Source organism: Pezoporus wallicus, unplaced genomic scaffold (assembly GCF_028554395.1).
Source record: "Pezoporus wallicus isolate ANWC-B61680 ecotype Strahan unplaced genomic scaffold, APGP_CSIRO_Pwel_v1 contig_10790, whole genome shotgun sequence".
NCBI classification, from domain to species: domain Eukaryota; kingdom Metazoa; phylum Chordata; class Aves; order Psittaciformes; family Psittacidae; genus Pezoporus; species Pezoporus wallicus.
Genome location: NW_026640522.1, coordinates 1,110,948 through 1,135,190, shown reverse-complemented (window position 1 = coordinate 1,135,190; position 24,243 = coordinate 1,110,948). Strand labels below are relative to the sequence as shown.

Sequence of the window (24,243 nt, the reverse complement as noted above, 5' to 3'; positions counted from 1 at the left end):
CTGCGGCGGTGTGGCATCATGGCGGCGGGCAGCGGTGAGCGGGGCCGGGGTTGGGGGGGGGGGGCAGCACCGGGGCCTCGGTACGTGCGGGGCCGGGCTCCTGCGGGTCACGGCGGCTGCTGCGCCTGCCGAGCGTCCCCGGCTCCGTGTGGGGGCAAGGTCCCTCAGGCGGCACCCGGGCTGCTCGGCGGGGCGGGCACAGGGCACCCACAGGGCCGAGTGGAGCCGGCGGTGCCGAGGATGCGCTGCCCGGGCTCGTCGCTGGTGCCCGCTCCGGTGGCGGGGCCGCAGGCAAAGCCCGGCTCCGTTCTGGCGGATAAAAGAGTAAAAGGAGGACGGCGAAAGAGCCTTTGGGAGCTGTGCAGAACCTGGGAGGGGGGCACTGCAGGGAGAATAGTGAGAAGAAGGGAAAGAAAGGACCGAGAGGCAGAGCTGGAGCTGGTGGAGAGATTTGCTTCAGGCACTGCCATGGGAGGGCTGTGGCAGGATCACGCAGAGCCTGGTTATGACAGGGGGTGGTTGGACTGCTGTGACAGCTCCAGCCAAGAAAGGAAACGTGCTGTGGGAGGGTAAGTTACAAAGCTGCAGTTCGTTACTGCCTCCTTCCTGAGCCTTGTTCCCGTGCGTGTTGGGCTGCAGGGCTCCGTAGCCTTGCTGTCAGTGAGCCAGACCTGCAGAGATGGCTGGGACAGTTCTGTCCTTCATGACTAAGCAGCACCTCTGCAGGAGCCCTGCTCACATCCAGACGCTGGCTCACAGCTCCGTTGCTGTGCTCCTGAGCGTGTTTCACAGAGAAAATAAACTCTGTTCTTGCCCAGACAGTTCAGGTCTCCCTCTTCTGGGCTCACTGTTACTTCTGCTCTTCTCCCACCTTATCCCAGCCTTATCCCCGGCTGATTCTTTCTGCATTGCTCGTTTTTGCCCCTTGCTCTCATATAGCCTCAGGTCAACCCCTTTTTCTCCTTAATTTTATTGCTCACCTAGTCCTCACCTCTCTTTTCCCAGCATCCCAACTGGTACCCATCTCATTACCAGCTGGTGTCCCCATATCTTGTCCAGCCTTAGCTTTCTGCCCTCTCCTCAAAACCTGCCAGCAAACTCCCTTTTTCTCCCTTGCTGGGTCAGAGCTGACAGGTTCCTGTCACCCCTTCACCCACCTGCAGTCGTGATGCCAGCAGGGATCTTGCTGCCATCCATTCTTTCCTCTCTCTCTGCTTCAGTTCCTCTTCCCTTTACCCTTGCATCAGCTGCTCTCATTGCACCCAGTCAGGCTGAATTAACAGAAATTCTCCATCTCTCAGTCCTCTCCAGTGACCTGGAAAACCCAACCCCTGTTCTGGGACGGTCTGGCTGCCCTGTGAACACAGGCTGGCGTGTGTCAGTCTGACCTGCAGACACGGTGTGGGCACAGTTCTCTGAGTGCCTGGGAGGGCAGAGAGCACATCCTGGCACGTGGCTGGGGCAGCAGCGATCAGCTCTGGTTTGTAGTCAGAGTTTTTCTGAAGTTAAGTTCTTTCAGCTTTACAGGCTGAACCTTAGAATGGTTTGGGTTGGAAGGGACCTTAAAGCTCCTCCAGCTCCAACCCCTGCCACGGCCAGGGACACCTTCCCCTAGAGCAGCTTGCTCCAAGCCCCTGTGTCCAACCTGGCCTTGAACACTGTCAGGGATGGGGCAGCCACAGCTTCTCTGGGCACCCTGTGCCAGCGCCTCAGCACCTTCACAGGGAAGAGCTTCTGCCTAAGAGCTCATCTCAGTCTCCCCTCGGGCAGGTTAAAGCCATTCCCCTTGGCCAAAGTACTAGACTATTGGAAATTGATTTGGCCTTATAAACCTGACTCAAGTCAGTATAAAATGACTTTAAGCTATGAGGTGTTTAAGCAGAATCTTTTCACCTCACTGTGTGACTAAAATGGAGGAGGTATTCCTGTGTGAGACTGCTGCTGCCTGGAAAGCCAACGAACCAAGTGCTCTGTTAACTTGGGACCATCCCTAAAGCTGAGAAGCCAAGTTTAGCTCTGGCACCCCGATTCTTGTGCTCGCCTGACATCCTTGCGCCCGTGACATCCCTGGGAGCGACTGGGATGGACGGTGTGATGTGCCAGGAGAGGCTCTGCTGCACATCAGGTTCCTTGCACATCAGGTTCCCTGTATTTTGAGCTACACTGGGGTCCTGTTTATTCCCCCCTGCCCTGGAAGGGGGAGCAGCTGTGCTACTCTCAGGATTAGGAGTTTTTCTTACTTGTAGCCTAACTTTATTCTAGAACATTTTACAATTGCTTATCATTTGCCAGAATTGACTTTGGATTTAAGTGGTTTGGGGTTTGCTCTTGGTGCTTGATCTTACACAGCGTTTTCAGTTGCTATCCTAGAGTGGACCCTGTGTTTTCCTCATCATTCAAAAGCCTTTCACTGTACATGCTCCAGTTTGACTTAGTTGATCTTGTGCAGGGGTGACCAAGACAATCAACCCATGTCAAGCACAGCAGTGCTTTTACTGCTCGTATTAACACCTCTACCATGGAGGAGTGCTGGGATCTGCCTGTTTGATCAAGTCACAGAAGGGGATCAAACAACGACAGTTGCTGAGACACTGATGTCTGTGTTTTTCCTTCCATCCCCCCACCCCCTCACATCAGAGCACAATTGTGCAGCCCGGGCTCCCCAGCAGATGCATACTCCAGGAGGCCTCTGCCCTTCTGTGTGCTGATGGTCCGTGCCCCCTGAGGCACAGCTCTAGCCCACACTGAAGATGCCGCTTTTCTTCCGTAAGAAGAAGCCCAGCGATGATGCTCGGAAGCGCCTTGAATACCAAATGTGCCTGGTAAGCAATGGCAGGGGCTGTTCTGTGGCTGCTCCTGGATGCCCCGTGACTCGGTACCTCCCCTGTGTTACCAGTGATCCTGTTACTGATCTCACTGAGACAGCAGGTCACCTTGCTAATGTACATCAGAGAATTCCTGCTTTCCCTGTCTCCCTTTGCCCTCTCATCCACAGGTCCCCTTTGTGCTGCTTCCACTTCTCTCTGCCTGTGTGGTTCCATGTGATGTCCTCAACCACCCACCTCCTGCCAGCCTGCATATGGGACCCTATCACTCCTTTCTCCTCTGTGCCCCTTCACTCTTACAGATCTCCCACTACACTTTTCCTACCAAGGAACCCATCACATCCCCTTTCCCACCCCACCTGGCTTTCCTTGTGCCCCTCTTTTGCTTCTCATTTGATATCTTTTCTTCCTGTCACCTGGAAGATGAGCTTGTTAGATGTTGCTGTTTGTTTTCCTGGACTAGGATTTAGCCAGGATGCTCTGGGGTGGATCCTCAGCAGGTTGCTGTCATGCCAGCGAGGTCACCAGAACTGCCTGTCCTGCAGCAGCCACAGATTCAAAGTTGCCTTTCTTGAAAGCATCTTCTGACTTACCTCACTGCTGTGCTGCAGGAGCTGTGGACTGGAGCTGGCATAGGGGATCTCTGTGCTCTACCCCAGAGGCACCTGCATTTTAGAAGGGACAAAACGATGTGTGTTGGATGTCTGTAAGGTGTTTTGTTAAGGAAGGCTTCGTTATGTGCCAGTAATGAAACCAGTTGTACTGAATTTATTCAGTTGGAGGGTTTCTGCTCAGTGCCTGTGGGGCTGGCAAGGGACAGCTTAATCTGTCCATTCTAGGGTTAGTTCTGTATTGCAGTGTGCTCAGTTTAGGGCCAGGATATCCAGTTCTGAGAACTTAACAGAGGCAGTGACACAAGCAGGTTTTATTGCCTTTTATTACCTTTAAGAAAATAATGGAGGTGGTTGATTTGACCATGGAAATACACTTCTGCACAGAAGCAGTGGGTCCTTGGTCCTTCTTGCACAGCAGGACTGCTCTGCAGGTCCCGTGGCAGCAGAAAGGCAACGGGAGTTTGGCTTCTGTGTACAGCTCAGCAGAAGGGTGCTGTGCTGGGTGAGATAAGCCAGGGACACAGCAGGCTCTCCATGGGCTGGGGTGGCTCTGCTGCTGCTCCCACGAAGTGCTTGAGAACCCAGCATTTGCTTTATGTATCTTTTCAGTTCAGATTGCAGAATTAGGATGCGCTTTGGCTCTTTGTGCTGAAATTCATTTGTTGGACTAAAAGGCTTTCTCTGCAGTTTGGTTTCCTGGCTGCTTTTGCTTGCTGAAGCAGCACTCTCTGCTTTTAGTGTTGTCATTGAGTTATGGAGCTGTGGCAGGGAGCTGGGACTGCATGTTCCAGGGAGGGACAGTGAGTACCTTAGTCAATGTGCAGCAGGGGGTCATGTATTCCTGCATGGTCTAATCCTCTGGGTGGGTGTCTTCTCTCCTCAGGCAAAAGAAGCGGGTGCTGATGACACTCTGGACATATCCAAATGTGAGCTCTCAGAGGTGGGTTCTCTACAGCTTCCAGTGTTAGCTCCCACTCACACAGTGTTAGAGGCTGATTCCTCTGTCTGCTTCTTGTCACCAACTCTCAGATTTAGTATCGTGACTGTGAGCCTTGAGGCAGAAATGGGTCCACTTCTTCCTGTGTCTGCTGAGCTCTGGCTTTCAGGTGGAGGCTTTTTCCTCCCATTTGTGGGGAGGAATTACCTCTCTTACCTGATGCTTCAACAAGATTTCTGTCCTGAGAATCCTTTTTCATTTGACAAGATGGGAAGGGCAGAGTGGTGTCACACCTTCCATCAGTCCCTTGGTAGGACCCTGGTGTGGGACCTCATGGCCTAGTTTTGCTAGTCCTAGAGGAATTTGTTTGCCAAAGGCTGTTTCTGATCCCAGAGCTCCAAAGTCTGCCACCTGCAGCTATTTTCCTGTGTAAGTGACAATCCTGGTTCCAGGCTGCTGCCTGAGGATGGAAATCTCACTTCCAGCTTGGCTGCTTTTGTGGCAGCCAACTAAATTAGAAACAAGCTGTGTGCTGGAGCGTGAGCAGTCAGTGACAGACTGCCAGGCTCGCAGAGGAGACACAGCTCTTCCTCCTAGCAGCCAGGCAGTCCTGGTGAGCAGAAGCCTGTTTCTGTTTCACTTACAGTTTTTATCACTGTGTTCCTAAAATGTTGGTGTCTGTGACCTTTTGTCACAGGATGCTTTTGCCAGGCAAGCTCAAAGATACTTCCCTGCTCTTTGGGGAGAGATTTAGGGCCGTGCTGGGGGGGATAGCTGTCTGCTGTGCAGTATGAAATGGCTTGGCTGAGACTTTGGGATGTTTTGCTCCAAGATCAGGAACCAACAGCATCTTGTGTGTTGGTTTGTAAGCTCTGTGGGACAGTCTGCAGGGCAGGCTGGGTAAGAGGGTGCCAGACAGAGGATGCGCTGAGCCAGCTCCATTCATAGCCACAGCTGGTTTTGCATCTCCAGTGGCTCTCTTTGGACTGGTACCACAAAACTGTTGTCTTGTTTCTTTTTAGCCTTTGTTGTTTCAATAAATAAACTGGGTTTGTGTGGGACCCATGCTGCAGAGCAGGTCACAGTGCGCAGGGCTGGATTTGCTGGCATATCCCCTTTCTGTCTGCCCCTCCACTCCAGCACTCGAGGACACTCAGTCCTGCCCATTGCTCACCTTTCTCATTGAGCCCTCAGTGTGTTTTGCTGAGCTTGCAAAACCATTGAGTACATTTGTATGTGAGTAATTGAAAATATGCCTGGACTCTTGAGTCATCAGCACAGGGAATATTAAACCACTGCAGGACTTGAACCCCTGCCTAACCCTCAGTCTGTGCTGTGCACAACTCAGTGTGTTGAGCTGCTGCAAGCTGTTTAAGTGGAACCTAGCCAAGAAGTCCTGGCATCCTGGGCCAAGACTGGGCCAGTCATTTCAAGTGTGGCTTGTGTTTTCATTACTTATTCACACTTTGCAGGTGGATGCTGTAGAAGTGCTTACAAAGGCAGTATCGTGAGAAGCCTGACACCACTGTTCTTTGTTTTTAGGTTCCTTATGGGGCCTTTGCCACTTGTAAAGTCTTGCAGAAAAAGGTAATGTTGCAGTCAGAGCTTATTAGAAAATTCCATTATTATGCTTGAGTATTACTGTTGTGTTTGAAATGAATGTATAGGGTTGTTTAAGTCTTGCTGCAGAAGTTTGCTTGTAATGAATTTGGCCACTTGTAGGGTAATACATGGAGAGCACTTTGGGTAGGAACTAATCCTGTCTGTGTGCTTTAGAGCTAACTCCCGTGATAAAAGATCTTAGAATCACAGAATCCCAGCCTGGTTTGTGTTGGAAGGGACCTTAAAGCTCATCCAGCCCCAACCCCTGCCACGGGCAGGGACCCCTTCCACTGGAGCAGCTTGCTCCAAGCCCCTGTGTCCAACCTGCCCTTGAACACTGCCAGGGATGGGGCAGCCACAGCTTCTCTGGGCAACCTGTTCCAATATTGTGTCTACCTTAGCCTGTCTAATGGTATTTCCCATGTAAGGAACTAGGCTCCTGTTTAGATCTTATGGTAAATGTTTGATCTTCTGTGAAACTGCATTTACTGTTTTAATATTTTATATGCTAGTGAACTCATGCAGCCTCCAGAATCAAATCTCAACAGATGTGCTTGTTCTAGATAGGAGTGCCTCTTGTGTTCATGTTTCAATGGGATTTTTCCTCCTCAGGTGCTGATTATTCATACGAATAACCTGACATCTTTAGTTCCAAAGTCCTGCAGCCTCTTGAGTCTCGTGACTGTGAAGGTAGATGTGATTCTGAACAGTTAATCTGCAGTTAATCCGTTTCCCTTGCATTCTAGCTGCATTAAAACCCACTGGCCCGAATAAATTCCTTCTGTCTGACTGCCTTTGGCAAGAATCAGTAACAGGGTGTGACACCTGCCTTTCCCAGGTCCACCTCCTCAGTGGACGGATACCGATCACTGAGCGCTTTGTGTCAGATCAGAATCAGTTGCAGGACTCATTTATCCTGTTCACAATCCCACACTTCCCCCTCAACAGCCTCTCCTGGTGGTACTCAGTCAGAGCCGAGTGTGTTGCGGGGTACATGCATCTCTCTTCTGCACTGGTGGGTCATCTGAATGTGAAGGAAACCGGTGGTGGGTGACGGTGTGTGATGGGGCCATGGCTGTCACACCGCTCTCAGCTCCACCGCCCTCGTGCTGTGGTTGCACAAGGGGCAGAGTTATTCCAGCTGCTCACGTGTCCCCATGCAGGGAGGTCTCCAGGCACAATCCTGTTCTCTCCCGATGCTGTTGGAGCATTCAGCTTCCATGGAGCAGCTTAGCTCACTGCTCCTGTGGAACATGTCTTTCTCTGCCAGGCTGGCTCTATGGAGATGATTTAACCAGTTGGCTCATCCAGTTTTCTGGAGCAGCTCCCTTGGTGTCAGTGCTCTCCCCAGTCTTTGGTTTGTTCATTTGTCTGTAGAGGCTTCTGTTTGCCAAAGGCCTACAAGAATCAAATGCTCCTTGAAAACTTAAGCCACTTTTCAACGCCCCATTGGAAGGGAAGTAACTTTCTTTGCTAGATAACTCATGACCATCTGTCCTCGCACCATGACTCTTTTCCCAGCCTGACTTGGCGAAATCACCCACTCTTCCAGGTTCTGGACCTGCATGACAACCAGCTGGCATCGCTTCCTGCTGATATCGGTCAGCTGGCATCTCTTCAGGTAACGGGTTTGCGGCTGCATCCCGAGTGTTACAGGACAGCAAGGATGTGCTGTTTGTTTTATAATTAATCACAGCTTCAGTGATGGTGCTGATATTGTCAGATCTATCTCATTGACTTGACTGACGTTGAGCTGGCTTATTGGAGTGGGAGAGCAGGAGAAGAGCTGGAGAAGAGCAGGCACGCTGAGTTATGGAGTCCCAGCTTAGTGCAAGGGCTCGGTCCAAGAGGCTCACACTGCCAAGCAGAGCAGCAGCTTCCAGTCCTGTGGGTTTCCCAAATACTCAGGAAATGGGGAATAAGATGGGGAGGGCAGCGTGTTGCAGTGCATGCTGAGGGTCCTCTCTGCTCAGGGTGCAGTGCTGGGTTAAGCCACTGCTTCCTGCGCTGCCCTGGAGGAGAGGATGCTGCTTCCCAGTTCCTGCCTCTGGGCTCAGCACCTACTGGTGCTGTGGGTTGGGAGTAGGGTTTCTCACTGCATGTGGTAGCCACATGTACCCTGTATCCACGGCTTCTGGAAAATACATGTTTATGTTTAACTCAGAAAGCACTGCCTAAACCTAATTTCAAGCTGTCCTTGTGGGCCTAGAAGTAGTCCCAGCAACACAGATGTTTAGAAGACCTGAGACTTGTATAAAGGATCTTTAATATCTTTTCTGTTGATACCTTAGGTCCTAAACCTCGAACGGAATCTTTTAAGATGTCTTCCACAATCTATAGGAGACCTTGCCCAGCTCCAGATGCTCAATGTGAAAGGTATGGCTCATGCTTCGTGCTGGTGTGCTGGGCAAAACACTGTTTAATGGTCTGGGTCATGTTGAGCTGCATTGGTAATTACTCCATTCAACCAGATGGTTTGTGCTACAAATGCTGAGGAAGAACACAAGAAATATTTCCATTCAAATAGATGTCAAGGCAGGAGAAATCATCTAGGCCCCAAATGGGTCAGACTTGGGCCATAAAGATTTGGGAGGAAAAGAAGACTGTTACAGGGAGCTGCTGCTGAAACAGGGAAGTACGTGGAGGGTGAGGCACTTGGAAGTGCAGCTCAGTTCATTGCCATATCTGTCTGCAGACCTGGCCTCTGACCCTTAGATACGGAGTCCCACACTCAGCCCCCTTTCTCCATCTCTGATACTTACAACAAAGGGAAGAAGAGTGCATGGCAGGGGGTTGGAACTGGGGGATCTCAAGGTCCTTTCCACCCCAAACCATTCTAGGATTCCGTTACAAACATTCTCCTGATGAAGAGCGCGGGTCCAGCCTGCCGCAGCGAGGTGCTCCTTTTGCCATGAGTCACGTGCCAAAATGTGCCTCACATTGCTGGACCTGTGTGCAAGTAGCTCTCGATTCCCAGGTGCCTCGGTGGGCAATGGCAGCCGTTGGAGTCCTCCCTCAGCCTGCAGGAGAGTGTAGAAAATGAGCCGTATGTCGGGCTGTGGTTTGGGGTTCCAGGAGGGGAAGCGCTGGGTCAGGCTTTGGAAAGGTTCCGTGGTACCAAGCGGCTTTTGTGTCTCTCGAGGTAACAAGCTGAAGGAGCTGCCTGTGACCCTGAGCAGCCTGCGGAGCCTGCGTGCCCTGGACATCAGTGGGAACGTGGTTGTGGAGCTGCCGCGGGGGCTGGCGCACATCCGCACGCTGGAGGTGGGCCCCCAGCCCCTCTGCTCCCCTCCGCAGGCTGCGCCTTCTGCTGCTCCCCTTCCCTCTTGCTAAGAGGGGGAACGAATTCAGCGCAGAAAGTGAAGTTTGAGGGTTTGGGAGCTGTAACGAGTTGCAACGTAGGCGGTTCATGGGGTCCCAGAGAGCTTTTGTGCACCCTCCCTTCTTTGCTCTTTCCTGATCCCTTTTTGCCGTGGTTTAATGGTACAAAAGGAGTCCACAGCAGGTGAACCTCAAGGAGTCACCTGCCAGGGCTGTCTCTGAGAGCACAGACTGTGCCTGTGGGCTCAGGTGGACTCAGCCCCCTTGCACCAAAGCTGGGTCTAAATGAGCAGATGGGGTATTTCCAATGAGGGTTTTCCTCCGTTGCTCGGACAGATCCCTGCCTCCCTGTCAGCCCCCGTGGGCTTCTGGCTCCCTGGAGGGTGCAGTCAAAATGGGACAAGCATCAGGGTTCTAAGGATGTGTTACCTTCTGGCTGCCAAACTCGTCAGTACTAAGTGGTGCAAACGTCAGACAGCACGGCTGACTCTGCCACCAGCACAGAGGATGGAAACAAATGCTCTCTGGCCTCAAACACACAACATTAGGCTTCATTTCTCTTGTGGGCAGTCTCTGAGGTGAGGGATCTGTGCAGCTTGCCCTGCTGTGTTTGATAAAGTGGTTCCTTTCTAGGCCTTCCTGCTATGCCCTTCTCTGCAGGAGGCAGCATTAGGTCCTTCTGGTGACCACAGCAGGACAAAACAGCAAGTGGTCCTTCTGTTCATTCTCTGTGGTACTTCTCTCTGTGCCCTTTGTATCCCCATCCCTTCCATGCATCATGCTTAAGGGCTCCAGCACACTGAGAAGTGCTGTGCCTGCTTGTACTTAAGCGTGAAGTAGGCACATCTGCGTGAGGGGAATGTTCCACTGAAGTGCCAGCTCAGAAGCTCCCAAGTAATGGACAGTGGAATGACCTCTGAAAGGTGTCAAACACCCAGCCGAAAGGCAAAACCTCATATTTATGTCAGGATTTAGGGTAACGTGAGGTTTTCACTCCATAAGTGAACTTCTGGGGAGCTGCAAGGGTAACTGCAGTGGGACTCTGGCTTGTCCATCAGGATAACCTGGAGCTCTGTGTGTTCTCTCTTTGGAGACGCTGACCCTGGATGCCTCTTCCATGACCTACCCATCAGCTGACATTTGCAGTGCAGGTACAGAGTCCATTCAGCAGTTCCTCTGCAAAGGTAAGCAAGGAGAGTCTGGGGATGGCAGTGAGCACTTGGGGACTGCTCTGTGCCCTGGCTGGGTGCTGTGGTGCTGTGGCATGTTCAGAAACTGTATTTATGAAGGACAAACATCACACTGGCTCTGCTTGGGGTGGTTCCTGACTCCCTGCATGGCTGGCAGGCTGGTCTCTGAGGTCTGTGTCTTTGCTGGCAAACAGCAAAACAGGAGCCCTTCTTTGAGGCTTCCTTCTCACTGTCACACTGCAATTGATAATGGTTCTGTTAAGACATCAGAATAACTGGGTCAGGGACTGCCCAAGTGACTGTAACAAGTCATTGCATCTCCCATGGGATTGTTTTCTCCAGTGGGAGGATTAGGCATTGCCCAGACACAGCTGCCTTGGGACAACGAAGTAGACCCAGTAGTCACTTGAGGTCCCTCCTACCCTCCTTTTCTATGAGGAAGGACCAGGCACCTGCAGGCTGACAGGTTGTTATGGAAAGGTGAAAACCAGATGGAAGACTCAAGAGGACAAAGACATTATCCTGTGAGCTCTGTGTGCTCACAGTGAGTATTCACTGTGTGTAGTGCAAACAGGAAGGTTTGGTAGGTTTTATGCAGGGGTAGAGCCTCGCCAGAGCTTGGGCTAATCCCTGAATGAAAAGGACAGTCAGAACTTAAGTGTGGTGTGGGCAGGCACATTCACAGCCCTGCAGAAGTCAACATGCCTGTACCTGTGTGAGGGCAGAGTTTCAATCTGAGCAGCTTTGATCATCTTCCTGGTGGGAAGGGGTGACACTGTCTCTGCGCTTCTTGTTCCTAAGCCTGCCTGAGCTAAAGGAGCTCTTCTGGAGACTCATCTGTGTGTGGGGAGGAGCACAGTTGGAGGCAGTCTCACACACCAGCCGTGCTGCCAAGGAGGCTGTCAGCACCAAATGGTCTTGTTTTGTGTCTGATGACTTCCAGAATGTGGAATTGCATACTACCCCCCCGCTCAGTACCCGCTCCCTGCCCTCGAGAGTGATGGAGGAGGAACGTCTGTGGACGGGGTGGACAGGGCAGTGCATAAGTACCTGGAGGAGGAGGGCGAGTGGCAGGTGAGGCTCCACTGAGTGTGAAGTCATGTGAGAGGGGTTTGGAGTTGTCTCTGCTCCATCAGTGGATCTCACAGCATTTAGCACATCATCCCTCCTTACCTTCCCTGCCATGAGGTGGGTCTTTTGGGGGCATCAGTGCCCAGAGCCAGGCATAGCACTGTGGGCATGGGTGGCTCATCTCTCTGAGAGCTGGGGATGGGGTTACCACTGCAGGCTCCTGGAAGACACATTGCAAAGAACTGTCTGTCCTTGAAAGCAGTGACACAGTAAGGGACAGGGGTGACAATGAGACACAGTGTGTGCGGCATGCTGACACGTGTATTTTGGGGAGAAGAGCCTTGTGGTTCCCAGCCAAGTGCTAGATGCGTTCAGCTCTACCTGGGAAGGGTGAGGGTAGGTGCATAACTGTGATAAGCTCTGCTAATTCCTTGGCAAGTACAGACTAGATTCCTTTGTCCCTGGAGAAGGGAAGGACTGGACTTTGTGCCTGTGTTAATTTTCTTGTGCCTTTGGTTGATGTCTTTACTCACTTAGGGAAAGGTATAATGTGGGCTAATAATATCTACAATAAATTGCTCTTGAGAGTAAATGTCTGCTGATACTGCTTATTTTCAGAACAAGTTCTTGGATTATGAGAAGAGGAAGGTAAGGATGAGCCTGCAGATGCTTTGTCTGCAGCATCGCTCGGCTTCTGCTTCTTGTTTTCCATCCTTTTATCTGTTTTTTGAGCCAAAAGTGAATGTTTGAGAACTGAGTTCTTGTAGAAACTGAGTTCTTGTAGAGAAAGCTGCTCACTCCTTGCTGGGGGAATCTGACAGACTTGTCTGATGCATAAAGCTGATGAGACATGGGGGAATCTGACAGACTTGTCTGATACATAAAGCTGATGAGCTGCAGTCGAAGTCCTATCTCAGCCCTTTGGCTCGGAGTGCCACCATTCCTGCTGTCTCCTAACACTCCTTGTTCCTGTCCTCCATTCCCTTCACCTGGCTGCACTTTTAGTTTGCTCTTCTTTTTATTTCAGTGTCTGTCTCTTCTCCTGTGCAAGGCACACTTAGAGATGTTCCTGTCAATGCATTCACCTTTCCCTTTGGTTAGAGCTCCTCACAGCTGGCTGCCTCCTTCACTCTGTTGTCCTCAGAGAGTCCCCTCTCCATCTGGGGTTGAACACAGCCTTAATTTGGGCCCTCCCTCTGCATTGGCTGTTTCAGTTGTATGGGTTGATGCCCAGGGACTTTGGCTTTGTGGCTGTGAAGTGAGCAGCAGGGAGTTTGGAGACTGTTGTAAAGAGAGCAGCAGCTTCTGCTTCACAGTTTTTGGGTTCCAAAGGAGAGAACATTTCCATTCCCTAGCCAAGCTCCTGTCTGCCATTGGGCTGGCTTCCTTGTCACCAAGGGGATCACTGTGCCCTGGTTTACAGTTCTGCCAGGATAGGTTCTTGCTTGGGAAGGAGCAGAGCCAGCGACTACTGAGGCCTGGCATTCATCTTTCTTATTCCTCTCAGGAACAGAAAATGCAGGAGAAGCTGGAATTTGAGCGGCGCTTGAGCAAGGGGCAGAGAGAACAGGCTCTGCTGGTCCAGCAGCTCAACACTCAGAAGGACGACATACTGCAGACAGTGAGAGAGGTTGGTCTCCTCTGGGCAGGCTCCATACAGGACACTGCCTTTCCCAAACTGACCGTGTCCTCCTTTACTTCTCCCTGGCTTTAGGACCAGATGAGGCTGGAGGAGGGTCTGACCAAGCACCAGCGCTACCTCGAGGAGGAGCGCCTGAAGCTGCTGCAGCAGTTGAAGCAGGCAGAGCAGGGCATTGCCGGCCGTATCCAGAAGCTGCTGGAGGACAACCAGAGGTGGGGTCCCAGGGGTTTTACAGTGATCTGTGCCCCTCAGGGGCTCGTGTTGCTGTGTTCCATTCTGAGCAGTTCATTTTGCTCTCTCTGAGTGTTATGGGGCTGGTCACAACCGGTGTCTGCAGGAGTTGAACTGCCAAAGTCCCATTTAAAAGAAGGGGAATCTGCCACATTAAAAAGTGTTTCACACATAGGTGTGCTGTTGGAGTTTTTCAGCACTGGAAAAAAACAGGATTCCTCATGGAAGGTGCATATTTGAAGTATTTGATGTGCCTAGCTCTGCTGCAGACACAAGGTTACCAGTCTGCCTAAAGCTGCTCTTCTGCACCTGAGAAGCAAAGTCATTTTCTGCCCTGGGGGAGTAGGATGTCCTGCTCAGCTTGATGGAAACCTCTTGTTTTCTCTTCTTTTTTAGACAAAAGCAAAGTTCAGACATTCTGAAATCCTTGGAGAATGAGAGGTGAGTCTGCTTGGAATAGGCTCTTCTACAGAAGGGGAGGGAAGCTGGGAAGTGGTTCTGGGATCTTCCTTTCAGAGCCATGCCTGAATCCACCTTAAGTCAGGAGAAGTTCATCTCATACCTGCAGCTGGTTCTGGTCACTGTTGGAGGCAGGACCCTGGACTAGATGTGTTTGGGCTTGCCCAGTCTGGCAAACCCAGTGGGATGGTGAATTTACCTCTTTTTCATCTGTGAATGTCCCAGCTAAGGATTTTGGGAACAAAACCCTGTATTCCACTATCAAGGAATCCTGCATTTGTTGGAAAGCAAGGCATTTATGGAGGGTAATGTGTACGGGCTGGGAGGGATACACTGAAAGCAATGCTGCCATTCAGCCAATGCTCTGAACTCTCCCTCCCTTCAGCCAGCTGTGCTGTGACACAGTAAACTGGATGGGGACACTGACCTGACTGAAAATAGTCCCTTTGCATGTGTGATAGTTTTCCAGTCTCACCAGTTCCTGAGCTGGTCAGTGGGGTTGAGTGGGTTTGTGCTAGGGCAGGGGCATGGGAGGTGGGGATGGAGGCCAGGCTGCTGCTTTCAGTGGCACTGCTCAGTTAGGTCAGCTTTAGAATGCTCCTCAAGCCTTAAGAAAAAGGAAAGTAAAACAAAGGACCAGCGTGGTGTTGGTGGGAGTGGATGCACATTGACTGTCTCTCAGAAGGATCAGCATTCCAGTCTAAGAAGCAATTGTCCCCATGGTTTTGAGCAAAAGTTACGTTGTCTCCCATAGGCTTAAGAGGTTCCTCACCAAGAAATCACGGAGACTTTTGTGTCTCTGATGAGCACATGGCTTTCCTGGGCCACTGGCAGAGTGAATCTGAGCAGCCCTTAGGCTCTGAGGTGGGTGGTTGGAGAAGTGAGATACTTGTTCGAAGAAGTGGCTAAATTGTTCTTGTTTGTTCAACAGAATAAGGATGGAACAGCTGATGGCAATAACACAGGAGGAGACAGAGCAACTACGCAGAAAGGAAGTGGCTGGTAGGTCCAAACAGCTCTTTGGGGTGGTAAGGTGCAAGAAAGACCTGGTTCCCCTGGAGATGTTCTGCATAGGTGACGTGGAAGATGCTGTGTCACACACACATTCTTGCAGTGTTGCTTGGTGCAGTGGGGTGGAGCTGTGGGGGGTAGCAGTGCACATGTACCATAGCTGATCTCACGCTTCCACTTCAGCTCACTGCTGGTTCTTGACGTGCAGGCTCTGCTCGTGTGTCATAGACTCATCGAATGGTTTGGGTTGGAAGGGACCTTAAAGCTCATCCAGCTCCAACCCCTGCCACAGGCAGGGACACCTTCCACTAGAGCAGCTTGCTCCAAGCCCCTGTGTCCAACCTGGCCTTGAACACTGCCAGGGATGGGGCAGCCACAGCTTCTCTGGGCACCCTGTGCCAGCACCTCAGCACCCTCCCAGGGAAGAGCTTCTGCCTAAGAGCTCATCTCAGTCTCCCCTCTGGCAGGTTAAAGCCATTCCCCTTGGCCTGTCCCTATAGACCCTACTGCTTTTCACACAAGGAGTTTGTGAGGCTGGTTATAAGCACACAAAGTGCTTCATATTTCCAAGGTACCAAACACACGTTAACTGATGTTCATGAGGCATGAGGTGGATGGTCCTAGGGAGCCTGTGCTGCTCGTGATGACCACACAGGTGATAATCACTGGGGCTGCAAGGGAAATGGTGTGGGTGCATTGTCACCCTGAGGATGGGTTACTCGCAGTGGGACAGGCAGAGCTGCAGCCATCTGAGCTTTGGTAGAGCAGTGGCTGGGTTCCTCCAGGCACTGAAGAGGTGCCAGCACAGGCAGAGCAGAGTTTGCTCAGCTGATTTCCCCCGAGATAGCTGTGATTCGTGCAGCTGAACGAGTCTGCTCTGAAAGGAATGAAAAGAAAAAAGCGAGGACAGGTTGGAAATGAGAGGAGGTCACTGTTACCTGGAAGTGTAGCCTCTTCTAGACACCCTCTGTGATGCAGACTGACAGCCCTTCTGTCCCCCAGCTGCCATGCAACAAATGCTGGCTGAGAGCTACAAGAACAAGCTCATCCAGATGACCAACGAGTCTCGTCGGCAAGACCTTGTCACCCAGGCCTGCTCCAGGTACAGGGAGAGGTGGCTGGGGCTGGTGGTACTGCCGTAAATCCCTTTCTTTCCAGCAATCCCTGGTGTAATTCCCATATATACATACACCCAGGAGCTCCTGCAGCCACTGGAGTACAGCAGGACAGTGGTGAGAGCAGATGGCACTGCAATTTAAAGAAACTGTCAAACTTGGTTACATGAACCAAGTTCTGATCACAAGGATCTGCATGTTCATCGTACCTTTGATGAACTATTGCTTTTATACACTGTTTATTTGACTTTATACATTCTGCTGAATATGGAGATGAAATTAGACTGGTTTTCCTGGCTTGTTAGCCAGTTCAGGGTCCGGCTCTAGCACAGGATTTCTTTCCTGCCTCCCAGTGTTGTCTCAAAGATGCTGTTTGTCTCTAGATATGACTTGTTGCATTGCTGCAGGTGCAGAGAGTGTTCTGGCCTGCTCTATTTACAAGAGGTAAGAAAGAGCTGAACAGAACCAACATTGTGTGCCTGTGACCTGCCCAACAGGGAAGTGGGCAGACACTGTCCTGCCTGCAAGTGCAGGCAATACATGGCTGGCCACGTTGTCTGGGTCCCCATCATCAGCACACCCTCTGCAGTACAGAATGCCAACCCAGCAGCTTGTTGGGGCAGCAGCAGTGCAACTGCTCTGCCTCCCTCCATGTTGCAGGTTTGGTCTGGTTGTAGGGAAGGAGGTTTGAACTCTGTCAGCCTTCAGCTGTGCAGTGCCAGGGCTCTTCCCCCTTGTTCAGTAACACATTTCCCCATTCCTGGATTCCTTGTTTGCTTTTCCTCTTGTTTGCATCAAGTCTCAGCCCCAGCAGTAACTCCATGGCAAATCCATCTTCTTGCAGCCTAGCTGAGATGGATCAGAAGTTCCAGCAAATCCTGGCTTGGCAGCAGCTGGATCAGAACAAAGCTGTCAGTCAGATCTTGCAGCAGGTAGGCAAAGGTGGGGGGTCAGGTAAAGGAGCTGCTTGTGGAAGCAGGCTTGGGAGTGGATCACAGGAGCAGCAGTGGCTGTGCTGGGCTGATGCAGGAGTGATTTTATTTAACACTGTGCTGAACTTTGTGAACCTCTTATTCTGACAAGTTGACTTGGGGGGTGAAAGGAAAATGCATTCATTTTTGAAGAAGGCGAAGGCATAGACCAGGAGAAGCAAAACTGGTCTGTGATCAATAGCGAGAATGCTGAGGAAGAACTCCTGGGTGGGATGGAGCATTTTCAAAGCCTCTGCTCTTTTTGAATACCTCATTTTGAGCCCAAGACCTCTGCAGCTCATTTTTCAGTGGTGGGCAGCCTTGGGGCTCAGTGCTGCTGAAAGTGAGAGGTGGGCTTCAGACAGAGCATTCCAGATGTGTGATGGAGAACATGAATGTTAGCTCTGTGTCTGTCTGTGAAGTGGGGTTTTACCTTTTGGGACTCTGGGGTCCAAGACATGGTGTAGTCAGGGCACTGTTGCCCAGGGTAAGCACTGTTTAGGTGCTTGTACACGAGTCACTGCAAGGCACCAGAGTCTCATAGCACATTTGCAGCTGCATCAGCAACCTCACTAAGCAGGATTTTGCCTGTCCCATAGATTGAGATGCAGAAAGCTGCCTTTGAAGCTCTCCAAGTGAAGAAGGATCTTATGCACAGGCAGATCCGGAACCAGGTGGGTCAACAGCAAAGAGCAGCTCAGCTCCTCTTCTGAGAAGGATCAAGACACTGTGAGCACAGAGTGGGGTCTGGAGGCAGTGAAGAGCTCTTGTATTGCTGAGAGCTCTGTACCAAAGCCTCGGGCTGCGTTGGTTAAATGCAGTCTCCCAGCTCAGTGCAGATTCATGGAAGTAGTGGAATTGCCATTGCTTCAGTCATCTCAGCACTAATGTGGATGAAGTGCTGGAGAGTTGTCACTAGAGGACAGACCTGCACTGGCTCTGCGGGGTGACCTGCAATTGCAACTGTGATTTCCTTCAGGTTGTGCTCTTGGCAGGGCTGCTGTTTCCACATGAGTCCACTGCATCTCCATCTAGCACATCAGAACTGCACCTGCAGCCATAAGTTCACCTTTTCTTTCCCATTCCCAGCCTGCCTTTCTGAGGTCCAGTCTGCAGAAGGTGCAATGCAATAGCTGGGGGGAAGAGCAAAAGCTGGTGGAGAAAGTAGCGGTGGTTAATGCAGGCAGATGGGGGCTGGTTTCTGACACAGTGCTCCAGAATCTTTCCTCTCCCCATCTACACTAGCAGAAAAGTCTCACATCAGGATTTGGTGGATGAGCTTAAGAGCTTGCTTACACTGAGTCACTCCGTGACCAGTCCCTCTAGAAGCCTATGGGTTGCACACAGACCATCCAGGATCTGAATCTACCAACTCTCCGTTGCTCATGTTCATCAATAAGAGCCTGCAGTTTGCTCACATTTGTAAACAGGGGGAGTTTTGTGCCTTGCTGCCATGGCTGGACCTTTTACTACTGAAATCCAGCCACCCCCAACATCCTGCATGGGCTGTGAGCGGGCAGGAGCCCTGGGTACCACCTGCTGCAGGGCCCTGGTGTCAGCTGGACTTCCATGGTCATGGCACACATTAAGCAGCATGGCCTGGGGATGTAGCTGGTCTGGCCAGTGAGTGAGCTGGGCTCTCATCTTGGCTTTGCTCTGGGATCTTGGGCAACTCACTTCACCTCTCTGTGTCCGAGTTGCCCCACCTGAAAGAGCACCGATCATTATGGGGTTTGCTGGAGCATCTGTAAAGCAGGACCCTGCCCCAGCTAACCTGCAGTCCGAGCAGTGGTGCCAGGGCTTTGACCATCGGTTGCTGCCTTCCAGAGCAGCTGCGAAAGGGTTGGCTGAACAAACTGATTGCAGCGTGCTTCTAGACCTGAACAGAAGGTGTTTAGAGAGACAAGGAGAGAGCAGGGACACAGCTCCTCAGGCAACAACCAGAGTGACCCTACGAGCATGCATCGTGGAAGGGCATTAGCAGCTTCCCCAGACTTCTGGGTGGCTCTGCAGTGCTGTCCCTCCCCTGGCAGCAGTTAGACCTTGTCTTAGAGCATCAATGGAAGTCATGTCAAATGTCAGTAAAAATGTTTCATCTTCTGTTTAGATTAAATTAATAGAAACAGAGTTATTGCAGCTGACACAGCTGGAGTTAAAGAGGCAAGAACTGGACACAGAGACGCTGCAGGTATGTAGGGCTCTGGGGCTGCCCCCACCCTCTCTCTGCTCTGGGATCGCAAAAGCTCCACTTCCTGCTTCTGCTGCAGATGGTTTTCTGCTCAGTCAGGAGGGGACTTACCCCCAGGACACCACAAACCCCTCTTTGTTGTGGGAACATCGCTGCTGCTCCTCATCTCAGTGCATTTCAGGGCAGGGACGAAGCAGGGGCAGATCCAGGTTTGCTGGGCAGGGAAGGATTTTGGGATGCAGTTGTTGGCTGTCCCAGGAACACTGCCTGTTGTGCATCGCATGTACTCACCCTGCTGTGTTGTGCTTTGGTTCTGAACGCCTGCCAGTGATGGCTGTCAGCTTTCCCCTTCATTCCTAAGCCCTGTCCCCACCATCCCACCATTTGAGGGGCTGACTCCAGCAGCAGCCACACATTGAGGAATGTCGAGTTCGGCTTAAGCTGCTTGGCTTTAAATTCTGCACCTTTACATCAGTTGTTGCCCCATGTGTGCTATTTGCCAGGTCAGGTCACCTCTTCAGTCAGCCCCAGATCAGTAGCAAACAGCATGGACTTTCCACAAGTGGTGCACAGGGCGGGCTGGTGGGTGCTGGCTTCAGACAGGACTGCCTCTGAGCCCTGGGCTGGGCTCCTGGGAGAGCCAGATTTGGGTTCTGCTACCTTCATTCACACAGCTCCTCCATCTAATGCTGCAGTGCTGGGGGGTCTGATGATGGGGGACAGCCCAAAGTTCGTGCAGGGAAAAGCAAGGGACCTCAGGCAGGTGACACTGGGCTGGGGTGACCACAGGAGCTCCAGCGCAGTGGATCTGCCCTGGTACCCCCCCTGCAGCCCAGCGGGCAGCACGGGACGGTTGCAACTTCAGCGCTGGATGCTGAGAAACAAGGCACAGACACCTTCATCTCCCTGGATCTCCCCTGCCCTTTGGTGGTCTCCAGCCTGAGGGTTCCCTGCGGTGACTGAACCCCCAGTGCAGGGGCAGTGCCCGCAGAGCAGCCCCATACCCCCTGCAGTGCAGGGATGCTTCCTGCCCAGAGCACAGGGGCTGTGGTGAGGAACTTCAACCTCTGATGAGCAGGAAGAGCCAAAGGCCCCCTGAGCAAGGGACGTGTTTGCTCAGGTCTAGGGAGTGACCTGGGGGTGCTGCAGTGTGGGTGGGCAGCAGAGCACATCTCGAGGTTCACTGGAGCCTCCTGGGTGCTGCCTGCTTCAGCTGCAGAGGTGCCCCATGGATGTTCCTGAGACAATTCCCCTCTCCTCCTGGCTCCGTGGCTCAGTGCTGACTTCCCTTGCCTGGCACCCACGGGGCTTGGTGTGAGACCCCAATGAAGGCAAGCTCCCCAAGGGCATGAAGAGGTTGCTGCCTTACCTGTCCCACCTGCCTGCAGCCTCTAGACCTACTTCCAGGTGGTCTTTCTCAGTTGAGGAGGGGAACCACAAACACTTGCAATGCCATTGACTGAGCCTGTGATGGAGGTGGGAGCTGCTGCAGGTCCTGGGCTGCCTGGGGCGTGCGGGGGGCTGGACCATGAGCAATGGTGAGTGCAGGACCCAAAGGAAGGGGTTCAGCTCGACTCTGCTGTGCCGGTTCCTAGGAGAGGACTGGGGCTCTGCTCCAGGGCTGAGGGACGTGGAGCTCAGGCTGCCACCTCTGCTGTGTCTGTGCTGGGTATGGTGGGTGCTGTGCTGGGAAGGAGGAGATGTGGATGCCAGAGTCCTTCTGTTGCAGGGGGTGATCACAGAGCAACGCCAAGCTCTTGGCTACCTGCTGCAGCAGCTGCTCAAGGAGAAGAAGCAAAGGGAGGAAGAGCTGCAGCAGATACTGGTAACGAAGGCTCTTGATTAGGTGCTGTAATGAGGGAGCGCATGGGCTGGCTGCAGGGCAAGGATCAAGGGGTCAGCATGGGAATGAAGGGGGCTCTGAGGGGTTGGGCCCCCCTGCAGAGGGCAGTTGAACCTCAGGAAGTGCTAATGGCAGCTCTCGGGGCAGGTTGCAGTACTGCAGCGTGTGCCTGGGGCAGCGAGCAGAGGGGATGCACAGCCCTGGGCTGGCCGATGGGGCCGAAGTGGGACCAGGCTGCAGAAGGCCAGGAGTGCCCGTGTTACCCCAGCTGTGCCCATTGCGGTGCTCTGAGCTCGCCCTGCACAGCCCAGGCTGTTGCTTTCCCCTGCCTCACATCCTCCTCAAGCATCCCTGAACACCCCCCGCCGTGTTCCCTCGGGCTGTGCAATGAACGGGTTTGTTTTGCAGCTGGAAATGGAGGCAAAGAGTGAAACCCAGCAGGAGAACTACTGGCTGATCCAGTACCAGCGCCTGCTGAACCAGAAGCCGCTCTCGCTGAAGCTCCAGGTCACTGCTCGGTCCCTGCTGTCCCTGCAGCTGCGCTTGCCCTGCTGCAGCCAGGGGCTCAGCCAGGGCAGGGAGCAGGGCACAGACCCCTCCCAGAGGCTGAGCAGCAGCTGCTGCTTTGCCCACCGTGCCCTGAGCAGGGTGCCCAGCAGCCCTCTCCCAGTGCTGTGTATTGGAGGTTATGGGGCTGCCCGGTCTGTGAGGAGCCAACAGCTCCATCATCTCGTTGTCAAGCTGCTTGCCAGGAGCAGGGTGCTCCCTGTGCCTCCCAGACAGGGCCTTTCCTTCCTTATCCAAGTTCCCTTGCCAGTCCTTCTGAACGCAGCAGCTCCTGTCCATCCCTGCCTAACAGACTGAGCCAGGAGTCTGTGCTGGTCAAATCCAGCCACAAAGAGATGGAGGGAGCCGAGCTCTGCCCATGCTGTATCATCAGCTGGAGCTGGCAATGCTGGGGCTGCTGCAGCCACCAGAAGTGTTTCAGTCTTCCCTAAACACGTTTTGAGCTGTGCTCATAAAACACCTCGGGCCGGAGCCCTGCCGGCTCTTTAGAGCTGTGTCCTGGGGCTGGGGGTGCGGAATGCTCTGAGCAGGGCAGAGGGCAGGGCTGAGCACGCTGCCTGTCCCGCTGCCTGTGCTCAGGGCCACGTCTGGGGCTTGTGTTTGCAGGAGGAGGGCTTGGAGCGGCCGCTGGTGACCCTGCTGCGGGAGCTGTGTGCTGAGCAGTACGTGCCCATCTTCGCCCATCACCGGCTGTCCTTGCGAGCCCTCGGCACCATGAGCGCCAGCGACCTGGAGAAGGTAGGAGGCAGCGGGTGCAGGGAGCGGGGTGACCCCGACCCCGCCGGCCCTCGCTGCACTCGGTACCCGCGGTGCTGCCAGGGGAGGGCCGTGGTCACGCTCCCGGTGTCAGCCCCAGCAAGGGGAGGTGCCAAAGCTGCTCCGAGCCACCCCGGGAGCCGCGGCTCTGCGGAGCACTGGGCTGAGCTGAGCCCGGGCTCTGCCTTTCAGCATCCCCCAGATGCTCTTTGTGGTAGGAACGGCACCGGGGGAATTCCCTTCTCGGCTTTCACACCCGATGGAGCCGCGTCCCCTGGCATGGCAGGGTCTTGCCAAGTGTTTGCTGTGTCCCCTTGGGGCCCCAAGCGTCCTGTCCCCTGCGAGAGCTGAGACCCCCCCTCTCGCACCGCAGATCGGTGTGGCGGAGGCCGGCCTGCAGCGTGCCATCCTCCAGCGGACCCAGGAGATCCTGGCTGTGGCCAAGACCATCCCAGGTACCTGGTTCTTGTCTGGCTGGCTTTTCAATGCGTTTTACACTTACAGCGGGTACCTGAGCCTTGAGGGGGGGAAATCTGTGGGGCCAGATGCCTCCCTCTGGGGAGCTGCTGTGCAGAGCATGGGCTGCAACGTCAAGCTGCTCCCATTGACTTCCCTATTTATTGGGTCCCCGGGCACCCATCGTCTTGCAGTCACCCCGATGCCCGTTGGGTGGGTGGGAGGTGGGCAGCAATCCTGGTGCTCAGACTTCCTGCCTGTGGTTGCAGAGCTGCTGAGGACGGAGGACACCGAGGTCCCTGCAGCCCCAGAACCCAGCGCTCCCTGGGAGGAGCCTCCGAGCCCTGCGATCCCAACGGCTCCGCTGCTGCAGTGGGATGAGAAGAGGTCGGAGTGCGTTGTCTGCATGGAGCAGGAGGTGAGCCCCCGCACGTGCGTGGTGCTGGAGCAGGGGGGGAGTGAGGGCAGCAGCCCCATAGCCCTGGGCAATGGTCCCTCAGCTCCCTGGCACAGCCAGGCGCAGGCATCACCATGAGGAGTAAGGCAGGGCAGGGCCAGGCTCCCTGTGGGCTTTTGAGGGCCTTGCCGAGCTCCTGTGCTGCGCTGTCCGTGGATCAACCATGGTTCAGCCCTGACCTGTGTCCCTCCCTCAGACCCTCTGCCCTGGTGGCACAGCCCCATCACTGGAGATTGGGGTGCAGGGCTCTGCCTCCCCTGCTGTGACAGCCCCCGGTGGTCCCCATCCCCTCCAGTGTTGGAGCACAGCGGTGCTGGGAGGAGCGTTACGATCCAGCACTGCTCTCCATGTCTGCTCCTCTGTCTCTCCTCCAGACCCAGATGATTTTCCTGCCCTGCGGCCACGTCTGCTGCTGCCAGAGCTGCTGCGAGCGGCTGCTCACTTGTCCCCTGTGCCGCAGGGACATCGCCCAGCGCATCCGCATCTTCCACAGCTGCTAGGGGCAGGGGAAAGGAGGACGAGGCTGCCCTGCACCACCGCTACCAGCCCTGCCCGGGGTGATGCCCCTCTGCTGCTCCATGTCAGTGTCAGACACTCGCACCATGATCAGCACTGCCCTCCCCTGCATGGCCTGGGCTGGCTGTGGCTGCACGCAGGAGTCTCAGTGTCCCCTGTGTTCCCCGATGGTTGCTCAGCCTCCACCTTGGGTTCTTTCTTTACCTGCATCCCCTCCTCCAGCCTGCCCCTGCCCGCCCAGCGTCCCCTTGCCTGGCAGCACTGGGGGATGGAAGCGGGTGCCCCCATGGCCCCTCTTTGCTGTGGATGCATTTGCCTTCGGAGATGCCCCTCGCTCAGCAGGGGCACAGCCAGTGCCAGCTCTGAAGCTGCTCCCCACTGGGGCAGGGCGCTGCCAGGTGCCTGCGTCGAGCACGGTGCCTGGAGGTGGGAGAATCTCCCATGGGAGATGCTGGCAGTGCCCTGTGCCTG

The 24,243-nt window shown here is 53.7% G+C and overlaps 1 protein-coding gene across 6 annotated transcripts; it reads left to right on the top strand.

Moving 5' to 3' along the window:
- The first annotated feature begins 15 nt into the window (after nt 1-15).
- On the top strand, nt 16-24,028 carry LRSAM1 (leucine rich repeat and sterile alpha motif containing 1). Of its 6 annotated transcripts, none has more exons than XM_057419297.1 (24): nt 16-34; nt 4,323-4,379; nt 5,919-5,963; nt 6,591-6,668; nt 7,531-7,599; nt 8,270-8,354; nt 9,121-9,242; nt 10,393-10,483; nt 11,433-11,563; nt 12,179-12,208; nt 13,068-13,190; nt 13,275-13,414; nt 13,830-13,874; nt 14,824-14,894; nt 15,906-16,005; nt 16,863-16,950; nt 17,589-17,663; nt 19,097-19,177; nt 20,907-21,002; nt 21,429-21,527; nt 22,194-22,325; nt 22,717-22,798; nt 23,069-23,217; nt 23,631-24,021. In XM_057419297.1, the coding sequence occupies exons 6-24, from the start codon at nt 8,339-8,341 to the stop codon at nt 23,754-23,756; spliced, it is 1,797 nt and encodes a 598-aa protein (XP_057275280.1). In that variant the 5' UTR covers nt 16-34; nt 4,323-4,379; nt 5,919-5,963; nt 6,591-6,668; nt 7,531-7,599; nt 8,270-8,338; the 3' UTR covers nt 23,757-24,021. The 6 variants fall into 6 exon arrangements, with proteins under 6 accessions (XP_057275280.1, XP_057275276.1, XP_057275278.1 ...); XM_057419291.1 differs by lacking the exon at nt 16-34 and adding an exon at nt 2,671-2,822 and having other exon boundaries at nt 23,631-24,026; XM_057419293.1 differs by lacking the exons at nt 16-34; nt 12,179-12,208 and adding an exon at nt 2,670-2,822 and having other exon boundaries at nt 23,631-24,028.
- Nucleotides 24,029-24,243: the final 215 nt, after the last annotated feature.

Coding starts and splice junctions, on each gene's coding strand:
- LRSAM1 (XM_057419291.1), top strand. CDS start 2,751: ATGCCGCTTTTCTTCCGTAAGAAGAAGCCCAGCGATGATGCTCGGAAG. Junction 5,964..6,590: donor GTAAAGTCTTGCAGAAAAAG/GTAATGTTGCAG, acceptor TTTCCTCCTCAG/GTGCTGATTATTCATACGAA. Junction 21,528..22,193: donor CGCTCTCGCTGAAGCTCCAG/GTCACTGCTCGG, acceptor TTGTGTTTGCAG/GAGGAGGGCTTGGAGCGGCC.